The following is a 19,509-nucleotide window of genomic DNA, read 5'->3' as shown; positions in this document are numbered from 1 at the left end:
ATTTCTGCGGGGGCGGGTCTGTTCACAGTAGCACATGCTAAATAATTATCATTTTAACTATGCAGAAAATGTTTAGGTGAACTCAAACGGATCAAGTTTTTTTTTTTTTTTTGCAGATTTTTCACTTTTTAAAGACCTGGAAATAACCAAACACTTTCCCCCGGCACTTTTCCAATCTTTGTTATGACCTGTGTGTGAACTATAAAGTAAAGGAAACAGAGGGATTTAAAGGCTTAAGAGCTGCTTATGTCAACCTCGGCCGACTAATAACTTCATAAGTCATACAAACCTGTGTGTGTGTGTGTGTGTGTGTGTGTGTCTTCAATAAGTGTTGGGGAGAGATGTGATCATACTCACAGTGAAGTCCCTGAAGACCAGGTTTCGAGAGCCTCTGCGTAGGGCCATGAGAGCTGCGCTCGGGTGATTCACGATTGCTTTTGGTGCTCGCGGTGCCGGGGAACTGCCTGCTGCTGGCGGAGTCCTGACAGGACGAGCAGACACACGCACGTTAGGGTTATTAGTCAAATACTATTCATTACTTTAATCTTTAATCTAGGTTTTATTAATCCTTTAAAAAGGGTCAGACACATACTAAGCAGGTTTAAATTGTAACTTCAGGCATCAATAATGGAAAGAAAGAAAGTTGAAGAGAAATGTGCTCTTACTGGGAAGAAGTCTGATTGGGACTCAGCGCCTGCTGCTCCTCCAGTTTGAGTCCAGCCAGCAGAGCCTCTCGAGAACAGTGTTTGTCCTGGAAGAGAAAGAGCGCAAACCATTAGGAACCAGCTTGTTCTGTGGTTTTTCCTGGAGTTATAACTTCCTGTTTATGTTGCAACATTGATTAAAAAAAAACCTGTAAAAATAAAAAGCTGTTGGAGGCGGAGGGGGTCTCACCTGTAGATGTGTGATGAAGGACAGTCTCTGCCGGGGGAAAGAGTCACACCCCTCCCACAGACAGTGACCTCCGTACACGCCTTTCCCGCCGTGTTGCGTCGCTGCGTGGTAAAACACCTGAGACGGCGTTTCAAACCACCTGAAGAACAAAACAAAACAAAAACGATCAGCAGGAGCTTTAGCGCTTGTGATAGTAATGAATGAGAAACAGCTCGTCTCCATGACGTACCGTTTACAGGACGGCCACAGACACTTGAAGTTCTGTCCGGCTTTCCTGCTCTGCTCGGGCGCTGCTGCGGGGGTTAGCTGTGCTGGGAGGTGAGGACTGTGGTTACCTACTGGTGCAGGCTGGGATACTGGGGGCGGGGATGGGGTTATGGTAGGCTGTGGAAGAGGAAGAAGTCAAATAAATAAATTTTTATGCCTTTACTACAGCGACAGGAGAGTGGATAGTGTCAGAGATAGAGTGGGGATTGACAAGCGGAAAAGAACCCGGGCCGCCCGCTTGGAGGGCCGCGGCCTCTGTACATAGGGCGTGCACACTAACCCCTATGTTACCTGCGCCCCCGACAGATCTAATTCTTAACAGAATAACATGGAAGATAGGAAAAAAACACTAAATCTAAAAATAAATGTACAATTTGAGGATTTTAGTTCTTAAAATCTTGTCGGCTGAGAAGTAACACAGGCCTTTCCTACTGACATGAGTTGTTCTCTCAGCTGCTTTGCTGTAGGAGGTGGGTATCGGTGAGAGCCACATGGTCTTAACTGGCTTCACCTTCTTAACCTCCAATCAGGGCGGGCTTAAGGTTGCTACCATAGTAACCTGTCCAAAAAGATGTACGTTTGGTTTTAAAACACTAGTTTCTGGGGTTCCAGTGGTCTAGTGGTTAGTTGGTGTGCCCCATGTACAGAGGCTGTGGTCCTTAAAGTGGGCAGTCCCGGGTTTGAATCCAACCTGTGGCTCCTTTGCCGCATGTCATTCCCCACTCTGACTCCATCCCCTCTCTCTAATAAGAGCAATAAACAGTCAAAGAAATCTTGAAACACATTTCTGTTCACGTTGAGTCGTCCTGCAGGTTTGAAGAACAGAAAGACTACAAAGTTATTTATATTCAAGCTCTGACTTCTGTGCACAGACACGAGTCCTTTTGATATTGCCAACTGAGGACACAATATTTCAGCCCCTGTATGTATGTGTGTCTCGCCTTCAAAATAAAAGTCATGGAGGCGGTAATGGTTGGACCAAGTCGTCCCTCCTCTGTGCTTCTGCAACCCCCCCGATCCAATGTAGAACCACACACTGGGACACTAATGCAGAATCACTATCAAAGTACAACAGCGTAATGATGGCTGAGTTTGGTTACGGCGCTGTTGCAGAATCGTATTCTGAAAACGGCTTCTGACCATCTCAAAACAAGTTACTGTGTTAATAAACAACACAGCTGGTGTCATGACATCCACGCAGTAACAGACTAATGTAGAAAGCATCGGACCAAAGAGTTTTCTTGATTTAAGTCATGGAAAAATACTGTAACGAAAAACATTCAATAACCTGCAGGGCAATAAACATGACTAACATTTAAAAAAGAAAAAAAGATACCTAAACCAAATGATTCACACAGAAATCTGAATACAAAACTCCCTTTCTCACCTGCAAACATCTATAATGAAAGATTTTAATGTGTGACTTTTCTACTACACAATGTACCGCCTCAATGCAGTTACATAACTGTTCATTTCTACACCAAAATAAAAACACACCCTGTGATGAATCTGACCAGGAGGGGCAGCAAAGAGCAATGTTTTGATGAGTCGTCTGTGTGTTCTACCAGCATGTATGAGGGGACACACAAACTGCCGAACACATGGAGTAATGTGGGCCAGACCTTTTGTTAACTATTGTGACATGACATTCATAACAAAAGCAGCAATGATATATCTGGTTGGATTGTCAGAAACATGAACACATGTTCCTCCCAGCCAATCACAGCAGGTCAAATTTGATTCATTTCAACAGCTGCCCTGAAGTATGGAGGGAGGCATCTCTTTCTATGAGTCTGTCATGATTCATGATGGCTGGAGATCTGGCAACAATCTTAAGAGTTTTAACATAATGAATATTTAAAAAAAAACAACGAATTTTTGTTCCCTTAATTGATTGCATTCTTTAAAAAAACAGACGTCTTTGTTGTTCTACTTAAGGAGATGCAATCAACCTGTCAGCTACAATGTGAACAAACACAATCTGTTCAGGTGAATGTAAATAAACTGAGAGTCATGGGGTACCTTTATACAAAAGGATTTGGTAAACTAGGAAAAACATGGCAGCCACAGAAACCTGCTTCCCTCGGTAATACTCAGCGTTTGTGACAGAGGAAGACACATTTAGTGTCAGACGTGACATCCAGTCACACTACGAGAAAACACGGTGGGTAAATGTGGCCTGCTGTTAGACGAACCATACAATGACTCACCGTTAAGCCAGCTGCCTGTGTGGGCGAGCAGTTCCTCTGCTGAGTGGCGTTCTCTATTGCTACTTTGGCTACTGTGCTTGGGTCTGTTCCTGCTGGCACCGCCACCATGGTGGAGCTGCTGCCGGCGTTGTTTGGGTCGCTGATGGTAATGATCCGCACGCCCACTTTGTTGGGAATCCCGGAGGACGCCGCAGCCGTGCCGCGGTCCTCGTTCTCCGCCGGTCTCTTGAGACCTCGAGCCTCGGAGGCCACTCCGTTCGCAGGAGAGGCGGCGGGACTCTGAGCGGAGAGAGTAACAGTGGAGAGCAGGGTGGAGTTGGGGAGCAGTTGCTGCCTAAGCACGGGCGTAGCGTGGGCCGGCCCTAAAGGTCCATTGGTTAGTTCCGAGGGAGGCTTGTTGCCTCCTGCCTGGGGTCCGTTGGCCAGGCGCTCAGCCTGCTGGGCTTTGGCAGTGTCCTGCTGGGGGTTAGGAGGAGGACTGGGGAGATGAGGGTCTGACCCGTGACTCTTCTCAGTGGGGCCCACCTCCCCGTTCCCCAAGTACTGTTTGGAAGCAACGTGATTTGGAATGTTTTTGTTGAAGTTGCCACCACCGTCGCCCCGATCAAAGTCACAAACCCCGTTGACTAGAGTCTTTTTGGGGTCGGGGCTTCCTTCCAGGGGGGTGTTTGGGCCTGGGGAGAGGGCCTGCTTCCCATTAGCAGGGTGACTCTCCGTAGCCGGGCCGTTGAGCGCCCCCTGGCTGTTCCCTGAGTGATATGGAGGTAGATTAGACTCCATGCACTTCCGACCGTTTAGCAGCTTGGCCCCTGCCGCCACATCGCCGTTACTGGTTTTCCCGTTAGAAGAGTCTCCGTCCGCTAAAGAGGAGTTCTCCATCACCTCGATCTTTCTCTCGTGGATGTGCAGCCCTGTGGCGTCCTTGGCCTCCTCCTCCTTTTGACAAATGATCTTGTCTCCTCTGAGGGGAGCTGGCAGTGGCGGCGGTGTAGGTGGTTGAGGAGCTGTGGGAGCGTGGTGGGGCACCGTTCCTATAGAGAATGGAGGAGGGGGAGCTGCGGGAGTCACGGCCCCCTGGCTGACAGCGGTCACAGCAGCAGTAGATGTGGTGAAACCAGTGTTGGGGACCACGGTGAAGGTAACCTGTCCAGCCGCCGTGGGGCCCTGGAATAAGGTCGCCGTCCCCGGGCTACTCGTCGAAATGAGCTGGCCGGGCAGGAGCTGCACCGTCTGAAGGGCCGGGGATCCCGCAGCGGGAAGCTGACCGGCAACCAGCTGAACATTGAGCTGCTGGGGCTGGGGAGAGGCATTCTGGGGGGTGTAGTTGGTCTGGTAGATGACCTGCGGACTGGGGGCTATCGTGCTGTTGGGGAGGGGCACCTGTGGAGCGGGAAGGATCAGCTTTCCTCCCGGAGTCGAAGGCCGCTTTGGAAGCAGTAGCTGTTTGATCAAGCTGGACTCAGTGGAGGTAGGCTGAGAGGGGGGAGGTTGGGACATGATTTGGAGCGGGGGCTGCTGCTGAAGCTGCTGCTGTTGATGCCGTTTGATGGACAGAGCTTGGCTGACGGTTTGACCGGACTGAACCTGGGTGTTGGAGAGAGAGGTGGGAGGCAGACAGGGGCTGGAAGCAGCGCCGGGCTGCCCGGCTATCTGGATAGTCTGGGCTCCCGGAATGGCGGAGGGGTTGGCGAGAACAATTTGGTGTATGGCGGGGGTGTAGACGACACTCTGCTGCTGGTTGGAAGGGGCTATCGTGGTCGCTGGTCCACCCGACTGGTTTGGCGCTGGTTTGGGGGCGATGTTTTGAAATGTGACGCGCGACGCCTGTGAATTGGGCACACCTGCGATGGAAGAAGAGGGCGTGGAGGCCGCAGCGGGACACTGAGGGTCCGCCTGGGGAGGGGTCTGAGTGATGGGAGGACACACACCCTGCACCCTGGCTGTGAGGATGTGGCCCTGCGGTACCTGCTGAAATAGTGTGACAGGTGTCCCGGTGATCATGGGGGAGTGTTGCTGCTGCTGTTGGGGGGCAGGTGCAGCCTGGGGGCTGTGATTTTGGGTAGCCGGTGTTGACGTTGGAATCTGGACCAATGGACCAGGTCGGACCAGTTGCTGCTGCACTGCTGCCAGAGGATTCGGTGGTAGCTGCGGAGTCACCTGCGGGGACATCGGGTGACGGGGAACAGTCGGGTGACTTGCATCCTGTGCAGGCGAGGCCATGGAGGGGGAAGCACCAGCGGTGCTGAGGCTGGATCCAGGGGCCCTTGCAAACTGGGGTCCAGGACTGTGATGCCCGGGAGGCAGGCCTAATAACACAGTAACACACAAACAGAACTGTTTAGGTCCAAAGTAAAATGAAATGTTTCAGGGGACTTTTTTCTCTTTTTGTACAAAGCCTTTAACAAAGACCATAAATATGACATAAAAACCTCATCTCGTGTGCGTCACTCATTTAGACCGTAACAGCGGGAAGATTTTGACCGTAACCGGGGGACAAAAATCTAACTTCAAATGAATTGAAGTAATTTATTTCTTTTAGGAAGAGGTGTTTTCCTTCTAATCACAAAAATGAGTGATATCAGTGGTGGTCTTCACTGGTCTGGATTTAAAGTCCAGAGTCTGCCAAGACCAAGTAAAAATGCTTTCGATTTCAAGACCGAGGCCTTCAAAAGGTGGTCTTGAGACTAAGACCAAGACCAATTTTGAGTACAACAACACTGCTATGAACAACCCAAAAGAAAGCACATTTCCTTTGACATCACGACTTTATCTTCTAACCATAAAGAGGCCACATACGGGAAGTAGGATGACTCTGTTGATCTATTCAATCAAGGCTTTTATAACCATCATGTCTTTCTCAGGAGCAGCGAAAAGACAAAAAACACTCAAACAACTAAATAAACAATTCTCGTAATTTAAGTCTTATTTCAATTTCATGGTCACAAACAAAACAGCGGCTCCTTTTACTTCAGTTGCATGACATTGTTTACAGTTTAGCGGCCTTCCTTTCAGTTTTTCTGATATGCTCCTCGTCCTGAACACCTCTTTACTTTTTTTGCATTTCTAATCACTTCAGCCATCTTGGTCACAGCAGTAGCAGCTCTGCTTTCTTTGCAGAGACCCTACACCTCCTCCTTCATCCGTAACACTTAAGCTTTAGACATTTGGACTTTGGATGCCGGGTTTACTAAATGCTAAAAGGTGTGAATAATTTCAGCAGGAACAGAGTCAACTTGGTTAACTGAACGAAGCATTTTCCAGATTGTATTTACAGAATGAAAGAAGGTAAACATGATGAATTCTAAGTTGTACCTGAGGGCGGGGCCTGAGGGTCTCCAGGAGCATCGTGTCGGGCTGCTGGAGGCGGAGGAGCTGCTGCTGCTGCTGCTGGGCTCTGCTGATGTTGTTGCTGCTGGTAGTACAGCTGGATGGGCAGGGGGATGGACCTTCTCCTTAACCCTACCAGCATGATCTGAACCTGACCGTTGGACTTGGCCTCGTCTTGCCGCCTCATCGTGTGGTTGGGGAAGACAGTTCTGTGATTGGATGGGAAGGAGGAAACAAAGGGAATCATGATTTAGAGATATTCTGAGCCTGTACAACAGTTCAGTAAATATTCTTAAAGAAGTTCTTTCAGAGGCTGAGAAAGGGGGATGGATAGAGAACTTTCCTTACAGTGTTGAAAGCCTCATGAAACATAACGTCCATTCATTAAACTTGGAAACAGTTTGCAGGTGCCTAGGTGTCGACAAGACATTTAAGGCTGTATTTGTTTGAAGAAAAAGGGAGATGAAAACACACTTAAGCAGTTTCATGTTAGAAACCTGCGGCTCTTCAGAGGACAGCACCGTTTACAAGGAGCTACATGCAGAAGTGCTGCTCACATTAGCTTGTTTCTTGGTATGTATTCATTCAGTGTCGGTCATTTGTTTGGTTTTTCATGGGTTCTAAATCATTTGCCTAGCTGTCCTCTTTAACACGAGTGAGACTCCCTGTGTGCGTAGACCATCTTTGCAAGAATGCACAGTGTTCATGTGTGTAATCTGACACGGAGAGAGAGTCTGACTGAAACTTTGAGAAGCGACAGGAGAGCTTATTGAAGAGGACTGTTGTCTGTTTGTAACGTGCAGCATGCAGGAGTCGGCGTTCACAGCTCAGTAAAGCAGTTGATTCCCTCAATGTGACCGACGAGCCTGTTTGTTAAGCTTGTAGTCCATCATCAGAGCGCTGGGTCTGTGTCTGAAACCATGTCATGAAGGTGTGGGCTCAATCCAACCCAATCACCAGTCTTAAAAACATGCCATCATTCTGCAGTGGGCGACATAACCGCTTGGAGTTCTGCCGCTCCCCTGCTGAATCGCGTCTATTCTGACTATTTACTCCACCAGCCGCGAATCTCACACACAGTAAGAAGTACCTGAAATAATTATTAAACACAATATAAACTGGAAACGGCTACAACAGGCAGAGAATAGTAACTAGGATGTAAACAATCTAAATCAGGCCACAGTCGATATTCAGCGCTCTGTTCTGTTGGAGGTTATTTTTAACTCCATAACAACTTCCTTTTTTTTTTTTTTTTAGTTAATGTCGTAACCTTCAATCTACCAGAACGTCCCCACTTTATTTCAAAATAAAAGCACGGTTGAATTCAAACAGCAAGTAAAAAAAAACTCAGCTTAGAGCAAATCAAAACTTCAAAATAGAAGCCTTTTAATTTTTAAATACTGAATAATGAAACTTCAAACGTGATTAAAAAAACGATTTATCGCGTTTAACTATCAAAATTACGATAAACAGTGATTAAAAAATGTAATCGATTGACCGCCCTAATAATTACATTTTATTCTAATTAGATATCCTTGGGGTTAAGTGAACTCATCCTAATAAGACTGATTTGATTGGTTGACTGGAAATATAATTTGTGACTAATCTGTCTGCCAAGACGAGATCGCTGGAGGCTACGAGAAGCATCGCATGGAGACTCACCGCAAACATTTGAGGAAGCCGGTGGAGTTTAAGATGTTGCTTCGTCCCATTTTACTGCACGTGGAGAGGTACTCGGAGTACATTTCTGATCGCGACACAGAGCCGTCGCCGTGTGTCTCGAAGTGTGCGTTGAGCCTGGAGGAGAAAAAAAAACACACGAAGAACTCCAGACGGTAAGAACAGGACAATTTCAAACTGGGTTTTATTTTTTTTAGCTGAACAATCAGAATTCACATCTCTTGATGACATCATCTTACCACTGCAGTGTGAATTTCTCCCCGTCTAGTTCAACGATCCCGGGTGGAGGTTGGGTTGGTTGGATTGGAACCCTCGTTACTGAAAAAAGAAAGATGAGACATTTAAGGTTTCAGGTTTTTCGTTGCACTGGAAAGCTTTAAAAAAGAGTTTTGAGGTTAGATTGCCCATTGATTAAAAAAAAAAAAAAAAAAAAAAAACTGAAAAACTGAAACACTCTGCAGGCTGACCACTAGATGTCAGTAAACCACTGAGAGCACAGGGATGACACTACCAAGGTGAGGTGTGTTTAAATCCCACCAGGGTTAGACTGTTAATTCATGGAAGTCATGGTGCTGTTTGGAAAGCTGCTTTTAAGTCTGCCATTCACGTCACTGTCTCGCTGACACACGAGGATACGAGCAGGAGGCAAACAAACACATATTCTAAACACATTCTAAAGCTGAATACATCTCAAACCAAGCAGGTGTTACATTTAGCAGTCAAGTATAGGAAAACATGATTTTTCACTTTGATTATGATCTATATTTTCTACATCCAACATTATTTTCTGAACACTGGTGTATAGTTTCATCATAGAAAGGATGAAGTCAAAATACAGAGCCCTGCTCAGCTCTTTTTTTTTTTTAAGAGTGTTTTTGGGGTTTAATTGGACAGGACAGCTGAAGAGAGACAGGAGATGTTGGGAGGAGAGAGCAGGGGACGTGCCTCAAAGGGCCGAGGTCAGATTCAAAGGACTATACCCTCCGTACATGTGTCACACGACATAACCGCTAGGCTATCCAGCACCCGATGTCTGCCCAACTCCAACACTCCTTATCAACTAGCTAATAATTATTTTGGAGATTAGGAACATCTGTCCTCTCGATCAGTGTGACCTCTTCTAACGGGATGTTTCTCCATCAAAAGTCTGGGCAACTTATTCACAGAATAAATGATCAATCAATAAGCAACAGATATTGAATCCAGGACCGGGTATAAAAACCAGACCGGGCTTGTAAACAACCTGCTGAGAGGGATTCAGAGCATCTCTCTCACAGCTCAGCAACAGGAGAGTTAGTATTTGTAGATGAATTAGCATTCATAGATTCAGAGAACAGCAGCTCTGGGCAGACGTTACATTGAATCACTTTTGTTTCGCTCTGCTCCAAACACACAGTCAAAGACATAAAGACCATCTTTGGTTGTTTTTTTAATCATGTTGTATTGAACTGACTCAACACAAACAGACATTTGACCTCTTGTTGTGTTTACTGCAGTAAGTTAAGAATCTGTTAAACCACTTCACACAGCAGGTCTACCCGTCACCTTCACTTCATAAACCCTAAACCACAAAGCCACTAAAATCCTCAGTATGTTTATTTATTTGTGTCAGATTGTGGCATGATGTCATTAACAGCGGTCTGGCCTCAGGACCCACCTCCAACGCCTCCGTGAAATTGCTTTTTCGACCAATCAGATTTCGGTCTTTACAAAACATGAAGCAAGAAACGGAAGAAAGCCAACATGTTCAAAAAGCACTTCAGACTTTTGGACACAAGTTTTTTTTCCAGGCACATTTGCGACCCACTGAAAAATGGCTCCACGACCTACTACTGGGTCCCGATCCACCAGTTGAGAATCACAGATTTATGGGATCTTTTTGAAGTCTGATCTGCAAAGCTGTAGGAGCCATAATGTGTATTTATACCTCTGTTGATTATTTGTTATGTTACACTCCTTATAAGGGTTTGATATAATTACGGGTAATTAGAAGTGGTCGAGGGCTTTACCTTATTTGACCTGTTGAGTTGTGAGGCGGGAGACTGGACAAAGAGGGCGAGTGGGTTTGAATATTTTCTGTTTACAGTTAGCGTAATCATCATCATTATCATTATCTTCATCTTTTGGACGTTTTGTTTCAGATTATTTTTCCCCTCTTTTGTTTAATAAATCAACAAACCTATCTGGACTTTGATTTGATTTTTTTCAACCAACGAGTCACAGGCCCACTTAGTCTCAGTGAGGCATTCTTCAATCTTAGCCACCACTTTAAAAGAAATCTGGCCTGTGTGAGCAGAACATAGAGGTTTTTTAAAAAGCTTACCATACATGGAGAGATGTGAGAATCCTACATGAGGTTTTCATTCAATTCAATTTCAGCTACAGCATGAACCTATTTCAGATTCCCAGAGGGCCATAATGAGTTTAGAAAAACACAAAGTTGTGTTACATCCCCCCCACCTCAGGTAGCACCAATCCTCTGACCAGTTCATACACCGCTCTAATCAAAGCCCCACACACTGATTTGACTCTCCTGGTCATTTTCCTCGTTTGCCTGGCAGGAGGCCGAGTGTGCATTGATTGTCACTATTTTCTAATCAAAGAGCACATGTTCAAACCAACTCTCTTCTGAGAGTACGCGTGATGAATTATAAAAAAAAAAAAATGGCGCTCACCTGGTGCTGGACCTCCCTGCACGGCTGCAGGAACCTGCTCCACCAGCTGTGGTCGAACCTCGGCGGCTTGGTCAGCGCTGGCCTGATGCTCGATCAACCGCACTGCTGTGAGGGCGTCAGGTCCGAACGTGTGAAGGTCGACGGACACTAACCGCACTAACAGGTCTGAGAGCAGAGAGAAGAAGAAACACATCAGGTTTAGAACAAAGAGGGGGCCTGTATGAAATCATATTTCAGTAATCTATTTAGCAGATAAAAGAAATGTTTATTGTACTCGGAGAAACTAATTCAAAGCAGAGCCTCCTTTTTTAGGATAAAAGGAAGAACAAGTTGTCCCTTAAGCTGAGTGTGCATAAATGGAAAAACAAGCGTGATAAACTCGGCAGGGTGAAATGTTGCCAAAAATCCAAAAAGCTCAAGTGACATTAGATTTCAAGCCCTGGATTCACTTAATCAGTAATAGAACAAGAATGAACTTGTGTTTATAAGTCACGCAAAGTAGCAAGAGAACATGCAACAGGCTGCTTGGTGAAAGGTCAAGAGAACATGTGTGGGGGGGGGGGGGGATTCATACCTATGCTGTGGTCGACTGAGGCGATCTTGGTACAGGGATTCTCTCCAAGCTGGGCCAGCAGGTAGAGCACCTCCAACGAGGCCATGAGGAGCATGAGGTCAGGCAGGGTGAGGAGCATCACCACCTCCCTGTACGAGTCCTGGTCCACATACTCGCAGATCAGCACGCTGTTGTCCTCGGCCTTGCTGAGGTTGCCCAGAATTTCCATGGCTGAAAGACAAAACGCGTTGCACTTAATATGCTGCAGGAGGCATCTTAAACAAAAAACAACAAAAAAAAAAGAGGTCACAACAAGACAACAAGACCTCTCACCTCTCATTTTGAGAAACCGGTCCCTGGACATCAAGCATTTGGTGATGGTGTGAAAGATCAGATGAGTTGTCCGAAAGTCAACAGGATCCAGCTGGAGCTGCAAGAAGTCAGACGAGAGTTATTCAACGATCCTGCCACCGGTCAGCAGGTCAGCTGGAAACTACCGCAACATTTATTATTCTTTTTTTTCTTCAGCATACTATGGTTAAAGGAAGAATATGCAACATGTGACACATAAATGAAGCAGAAATCAAGTCTATCCTGTGTAAATGTGTCTCTGAGTCAGGACTGTCTACAATGAGGGAGAAGCTCGAGTCCTGCTGGTGTTGTTGTCAGAGCTGTGTTTACATGGACGGACAGCATTGTGTTTAAATCTGTTTTAGTCAAGGACTAAAAGAAGAGGAACATACTAACAGCTTAACAGTGTTTTCAGATCAGTCTTTCTGTGTCAATTTATGCACAATATGAAGCTACAAGCTAACCAAAGTGTGCTAGCATTAGCCTGCTAACACAACAATGCAGAACACAGGTGATTGCAGCTCGAGCAAAGGACAATTTAGTCCGCTGCTTGCGCTTAATGGTGCTTAGTTATGGTGCGTTCTAGTTGATAACGTGAACGTGAGTGTAGAGGGGTTGGAGGTGTGTCTCTGGAGGAGAGCGGGGGCTTCAGAATAGCGGAGGTGTCGCCGAACAGCAGTTTGTTTTGGTTTCATGCTGGTGCAAAAGGGTGACATCTACTGGATCAAAAAGTCACACATTCTTCCTTCAAACAGTTAAAATAACAAATAACTTAATACCGGTAAGTAGGAGTCACTACGGGATTAATAGGCCGACCAAAAAAAAAAGCGCCAACCGAGAGCTGCACCTTGTCAGATGATTGAGAGCCGCTTACATCTGTTCATGTTCACTGAACAATCTGAGTGCAGTGAGCGCTCACAGGAGTGACAGCACTGAAGCTATCAGACGCGTGCATGGCAATGAAATGTAGATTCTGTGATAGTAATTAACGGGATGATCTCACAAAAGTCCCCAACAACACAACGGAGTCAGGTAGTTTTTTTTAACTGGCCCGAACGAGCCAGTGGATCGTGCTATCAGCAGTTATAATGACGAGCCAACAACAGCATCTATTCTTGCATTTTCAGCTCTCGATCTCAAAACATTCTTTGACGCCCCAAACATACACACCAGTCAACCAGATACATCCAAAGTGGGAGCAGCCCCCAGTCCCAACATCTATGGAGCTTTACTGGTATTTACATTTTGGACAGTGACAACAGATAATGCAGAGCTTAGCAGTATCATATCCATCATAAGAATTTGTCTAGTGCCAGAAACACAGCAATCCAATTAAAGGCATCAAAGGCTTGAACTGATCCTATCAGGGACCCTGTGCCTACAGTTTCTAAAAATAGGTATGTGCTCATTAACATCTCCTACCAATAAATGTGATAATACAGTCGAAGCAAACCTTCAGTGTGTTCTCAGACTATTTATGTTACAATCTCAGTTTCACATTTTCCCTGCATTAGTCTGGAAACTCTGCACCTGCCTCAAAATGTGAGATTTCACCTTTGCCAAATTAATATGTAGAAATTATTCTGAGAAACAGGCTTCTTGGCAGACCATCTGGCAGACATCGTTTCTTAGGAAACCCTGACCGCAGCTACGACGGATTATGTTTAATAATATTTCATCCACTTGGTTGTCCCAGATGAACCCTGTGGACTTCAACTCATCTTTTCATTGCCAATCAGTCTGATTTCTGGAGAAGATGGTGTTAGCTCTTTAGTGAGCTGACAGAGTGTTCAGTAAATTATCATGCTTTTTCTTTTTTTCCTTTTTTTTTTTCCACACGAGGCAATCGGCACCCTGCCTAAGCACGCCTCATCCTCAAAGTCCAGTTCGTTCCTTGTCCCTGGCTTCGGCACAACAACAAAAAAAAATCAGGACTTGTTTCGGAGTGGGAATTGTTGGGGGATTGTCTTTCAGTGTGTATCCAGCATCACTTCACCCAGCTAGTGATACCGCGTTACTTCGCTCTGTTCTCTCTATGAATTGGTTGCATACTAAAGAGTGACTTTGTAACATTTAGCAGGGAATGATCCGGTCCAAAACACGGCTTTCATGCACTATAGTTTGTAGACTGTGCCCTCCTTGTCCTTAAAGTAAAACTGTTACTTCAGAGGGGGGTGAGCTAGTCAGCTGTTCTTGCTTATGTGTGTTTTCTTGTTCTTGGTTTTGGAAAACCTGGTGGGAAAATCCCCTCTCTACAAACTCTTTCTGCCTTTTAGAAGTTGTAACTGTTAATAGAACTGCACTGAATAGTACTTAACAGCCACATGGTTTTTTTTCCTGCTCGTTCTTCAGCTCTCATTCGAGCCGTTTTGGAGTAGAGATGATGCCTCAAGACTAGACAGTTAGCGGTGTCACACTAACCTACATTTGGAAACAAAATCTTCTGCATCCCTCCCTGCACTCTACATCACCGTGCAGACTCAAATCCTGCACATTAGGGTTTTTTTTTGTTTTTTTTTTAAATGCTGCCCTTTTCTGAAAGCATGCTGGTTTCATTTGGCAGATTTCTTTTTGGCATCGAAGAGTTTTGAATCCACCCCAAACGGGAACACGGGACTCACCTCGGCTGCCACGTTGCCCAACGTGTCAAGTCCAAGCTGTCGGAGTGAGATGAGGTTACAGTGGGCACAGAGCAAAAGGAAGCGCAGGCACGTTCGGTTGGCCGCCAGCAGCTTGACGTTGGCCTCCTCGAAGGAGAGGTTCCGCAGAATAACGGCGACCTGAAGCACCCGCTGGGCCTCCATGTCACTGATACCCGAGTTCCGCGGCGGGTGGAAGAGGCTCTGCCAGCGCTCCTCACACGACGTACCATCTGCAAAGAGAGCAGAGAGTGGGGGGGGGGGGGGGACTTAGAGCTCTGTGCCAGGTGATGGTGTTTGAACATATTGTTCAACAGGAAGGACGTTTCTGAAATTCAACTTTCAGGATCCAATCAACATTCATCCAACTGGTTATTCTCTCGTCCACGTCCATCCATCTGATCTTTTAAATGTTAGTGAACATAGTTTGTAAAATAAAGGATGTGTTCACAAGGTTGGGTATCAAGGAGAAAGCAGGATTATAAAAAAAAAAAAAAAAATGCATCCCTCTACCCGCTTATAGCTACAAAAGGAAGTCAAAGTAAACAAAGCCTGCCTGCATGTCGCAGCACTTCAGATGTCAATAAAAACGCCGTGGGAGTGTACAAGAGAGAAAGCCTTTTATTGTTTTCTGCCGTTTAGAGCACAGAGTGTGTGTTTACCTTGTGCTGGGTTGTTCTTGTCCCAGATCAGCTCCCTGACTTCAGAGTCCTCCACCACCTCTTTCCAGAACTGCAGAGGAACAGCAGCTGTTAGCATTGCACTCAAAAATGACACCGACAATTCAAATGTTTCCAAATCAACTGTCATGATCAGAACTGAGGCGCTGAACTCGGTTATTCCAGAAACCAAAGTATGACCTCAACAAAGAAACCCACATACTCATGTAAGCACTTTCACACTAAAACCTTAAAGACACTTCCAACAACGTATCATCATACTGAAAGTACACTCACTTAATGCAGCCTGGAGACTACATTACCCACAAATCAACTTCTTGACTGCAACAGTTTGGCGAGTGACTCTGGTGTGTAATGTTATTGGCTGTTAATGCAGTCTAGAGCAGAGATGATGAGGGCGCGCTGGTTAGCTCACTGAGATAAGATGATAAATACAAAGACAACATAAGACGCTGAGAGTCGATTGAAAAGATTGGGACTTGTTGCACCTCGTTTAAGATCTGATCTAACTTGTTTAGCATAAGAACGTCTGTTCTGCTTTCTTTTCTTTTTTGTTGAAACTTTGTGCTGTTTTGTTTTGTTGTGATTCAAGCTCAGAAGCCTCCTGACAGAACACTTCATGTGAAAAGGGAGGGAGAAGTGAGAGGAAGCTTTGAGCTCACACCTTCTTGTACAGTTCAGACTCGCGTGACATCACCCGCGGCAGTCTATCCAAGCTTTGCACAGCTTCCTCTGGATATATTTAAGGCTTTTCTTTTTTTCTCCAGGATGCATGATATTGGATTTTGAAAGTGTCAGATATGTAGATATTTTCCAACTCATCTTGCAGATGCTGATATATTGCACATACAAGAAATCTCAATTAACTACTTCTATTCCTACTTGTATTGTGATGGTCTATATGCAGGGTATTCAAAATGTTCATGTTCAATAGACAATGTGTAGTGATGGCAGTTCATTATCTTAGCAGTCAAAGGCTGGAGAGGTCACATTGTGAGTGAAATGTCATGTTAGTCCGTCACATCATCAGAAGTATTCATTTTTAGCAGATGCTGATATATAGAAAAAAAGATATTAAAATATTTTTTGGGCCGTTTTTTTACCTTAATAGATAAGATAATGTCGGGAGGAGAGAGTGGTGGACAACATGCAGCACAGGGCCGAGGTCGGGGCGCACAACATAACCGCGAAGCTATCAGGCGCCCCTTTATTTTAAACTCTTTCTAGGGGCAATGTTATGCTGCAGGCTTTTCAAACAAGCAAGCAGAAATACTCAAAAGCTCCATAAACAGACTTTGATTTGTACATTTTGGGGACTGTCCCTTTTATTGTGGAGCTTGTTTTGCTACGGCGTTATCAACTCTTTGGGAAAACTTTAACATTCGACCCACGATAATGAAAACAAGCTCTGTGTTGCTCAATCAATGCGAGGAGGAGACAACAGAGCGAAGCCTTCTGAGCTGGATACAACGCGTCTTTCTGCTGACTGTGACCTCTGATCTCTCAAGAAGGAGTATCGGCCACGATAATTCACCCGTGACGGGGGATAAATTAAATGCTACATTATTTTGGAGTCGTGACTTTCCTTTCATGCTCGCCTTTTTGAAATTGAGCGAGATCAAAGTGAACTGCCCTCCGTTCTGCTTTGTGAAGACGCCTCAGAGAAAAGCGCTCCCTGAGGTTCCTCTTTAAGAAGAAGGAACCGCAGTATTTTATGCCAATCTTCACACTTCACAGAATATGGCTTCACAGTGTAAAAAAAGAAAAGAAAAAGAGGATTTATTATCTATAAATAATAGCCAAATAAAGCTGCATTTCAAGTTAACTTAAAGATGATGTACGAGGCCATACATGAAAAAAGATTGTTTCAAAGTTTACCCTGACAAAGTCCCGTGTGGTTTTCTCCTTCCAGTCCGACCCAAATACCCCGGAGAAGCTGCCTAGTGCTGCAAAAAAAAAAAAAAAAGAGGAAGGGGTTAGAGTGGAGCATCACAATTTTAGATCAGTGCATTAGTTGGTTATCCCTCTTCCTTCTTTTCCACCTGAGAACAGAAAACCTTTGATCTTCAACAGGGAGGGGAGCTAAGAGGTGGCAAATTGGGGAAAATTAGCTTTCTTCCCCCCTGAAATAATCATTGTATTGCAGGTCTGCATGTTCACGATGAACATAAATCTACATCATTTGAATAAAGTACATTACAGGTTATTTTAGGCAATACTAATGTATGCAACAGATGAAGACTGATACATCTTTTCTGTGTTTTGGTTCATAGTCTCAGCCGTTAATGAACATATTTAAACAAGGTTTTGGACACTTACAGTCATCGAAGACGCCGGCGTGGGCCAGCAGCAACGTGACCAGTTTGGGGTCCTTGTCCAGCTGCATGGCGTGCTTGCTCTCGTTTGAAAGCAGCGTGCAAACGTTGACAGCGAAGTCAACTTCGTTGGGTAGGCCCGAGAGGAGAGACAGCACCAGTTTGTTGTAGTCGCACGGCGGAACAAAGTCCGTAGAGAGTCCATAGCTTTGGCGGAGATAGTCTGGAAGGGTAGAGAAAAGAATCTCTTAATACGTTTCTAAAACAGGGAAATATATACTATAGTGTTTAACATCTCCATGAAACAGCTAGCAGAGCGTTACAGAGGACATGTCTTCATTGATAGGTGGACATGGAGCATAATGAGGCTTATTTCAAACTAAACAGGCAACAGGAGGAAACACTGAAATGTTGAAATGATACATATGAGATTTAATTAAAACACATTTTTTAATAAAGCCAGGGAAAGAGGCATTTCAAATACATCCCAACAAAACAAAGCAAACACAACCGACTGCCGTGTGATGCTAATGATGCTAGTAAAGCATAAACCGCTGGCATGGCATTTGACCTGAACACGATTGTCTCTGGGGGAGAGATGCAGAGAAAGAAATGACGCAGGATGAAACAAACACCACAAAGACGTTGTAAAGAAGCAATGAATCACAACATTCAGCAACGACTGAAGTGCAGAGGAAGAGGAAAGCTGCCCCCGACCGGCTCCCTCTTTGTAGTTCTGTTGCCTCCGCACACCTTCAGCCACTTTAACTCAGATTTATATTTGCATTTAACCGAGTTGAAGCAAACCAAATGGGGCAATGAGCCGCTCAGTGGAAGCAGTTTTTTTTTTTTTTTTTTTTTTAGTTCTAATTAGCCCGATGAGCCGTGTCTTGTCTGACTGAGGAACATGAATGTTCTCTCCACTTTTAATTGTGTTTGTCTGGGACTTAGTCAACCTCCATGATGGGCTTCTCATAATTATAAAGTTTTTTAATCCTAAATTAGAAAACACAGTTTGGTGCATGGGGGTGTTGGAATTAACTTTTTTTCTACGATGCATCACGATGTGGATGATTGTGCATCGCTGCAGTGACAGAACTAAATCGATTATTGTGTACTGTCGTTGCTATGTATAGTATGTTGTTAAGTTGTCGTTTTTGCAGCCTGGCTGGACCTTTCTAGTTTATTTTTGGTTTACAGAGAAAAGACATTGATGATGACAGTGATTTCTAAAAAAATTAAATGGGGAGTTAATTCTGTATTTATTTGACTGCTCGTCTCTGATGATGAAAAAGTCGCCATGTGCAGTAAATATAGAAAATTGAGGATGCAACCCATCGTGATGCATAGTGATATCGACTCAAATTGTCAACAGGACAATCGTTATCGAATCCCGAGACGAAGGAGGATGCAAAGTTTCCTAATGGTGCAGGGTACTCATGAATATTCTTTAAGGTCCCATATTATGCTTTTTCTGGTTTTATATGCTCTTTAGTGTGTTTTCCAAGTGTCCTGTGCATGTTTAGGCACATCCATGTGCAAAAATTCAAAGTCCACGGAAACGCGGCTTCTCCTACCTCCTCCTGTTAGCTGTAGCATTAGCTGCATGTAACGCTCAGTTCTAGGCCCCCTCGATAAAAATTTGTCAGTGCGACGTCATTGTCAGTGTGAGGTCACTGATCGAAGCCCATTGGCTCGTTGTGGCAAGCCCTGCAGCTCATGTTGAAATTTCCGAGAAGCGTGCTGAGCAACTGACCAATAACGACAGAGCGGATCGGCAGACCAATCAGATCAGACTTGGGCCACGTGGGGTCTAACAGTGTGGGCTCAACAGAGTGTAGCTGACGGACTCAGAGCGTAGAGGGAGCAAGGAGGAGCAGTATGAAAACAGACACTTTTTTCTGACTTTATCTATTGT

General features: G+C 45.0%; 1 protein-coding gene across 1 annotated transcript in view; it reads right to left on the bottom strand.

Annotated features, from left to right (window-relative positions):
• arid2 (AT-rich interactive domain 2) overlaps window positions 1–19,509 on the bottom strand; it is a 40,261-nt gene that overhangs the window by 2,167 nt on the left and 18,585 nt on the right. The window contains exons 5-19 of the mRNA XM_020651706.3: window positions 17,596–17,814; window positions 17,155–17,222; window positions 15,259–15,328; window positions 14,579–14,829; window positions 11,940–12,036; window positions 11,628–11,837; window positions 11,054–11,218; window positions 8,618–8,696; window positions 8,361–8,495; window positions 6,684–6,907; window positions 3,372–5,677; window positions 1,124–1,278; window positions 895–1,033; window positions 666–751; window positions 358–481 (exon numbers count right to left, since the gene is read on the bottom strand). Coding sequence (XP_020507362.3) covers window positions 358–481; window positions 666–751; window positions 895–1,033; window positions 1,124–1,278; window positions 3,372–5,677; window positions 6,684–6,907; window positions 8,361–8,495; window positions 8,618–8,696; window positions 11,054–11,218; window positions 11,628–11,837; window positions 11,940–12,036; window positions 14,579–14,829; window positions 15,259–15,328; window positions 17,155–17,222; window positions 17,596–17,814 — 4,328 coding nt within the window. The remainder of the gene's footprint in view (window positions 1–357; window positions 482–665; window positions 752–894; window positions 1,034–1,123; window positions 1,279–3,371; window positions 5,678–6,683; window positions 6,908–8,360; window positions 8,496–8,617; window positions 8,697–11,053; window positions 11,219–11,627; window positions 11,838–11,939; window positions 12,037–14,578; window positions 14,830–15,258; window positions 15,329–17,154; window positions 17,223–17,595; window positions 17,815–19,509) is intronic.

This window comes from Labrus bergylta, chromosome 23 (assembly GCF_963930695.1).
Source record: "Labrus bergylta chromosome 23, fLabBer1.1, whole genome shotgun sequence".
NCBI classification, from domain to species: Eukaryota; Metazoa; Chordata; class Actinopteri; order Labriformes; family Labridae; genus Labrus; species Labrus bergylta.
The sequence above is the reverse complement of the archived record's forward strand: the minus strand, read 5'-3'. Positions and strand labels throughout refer to the sequence as shown.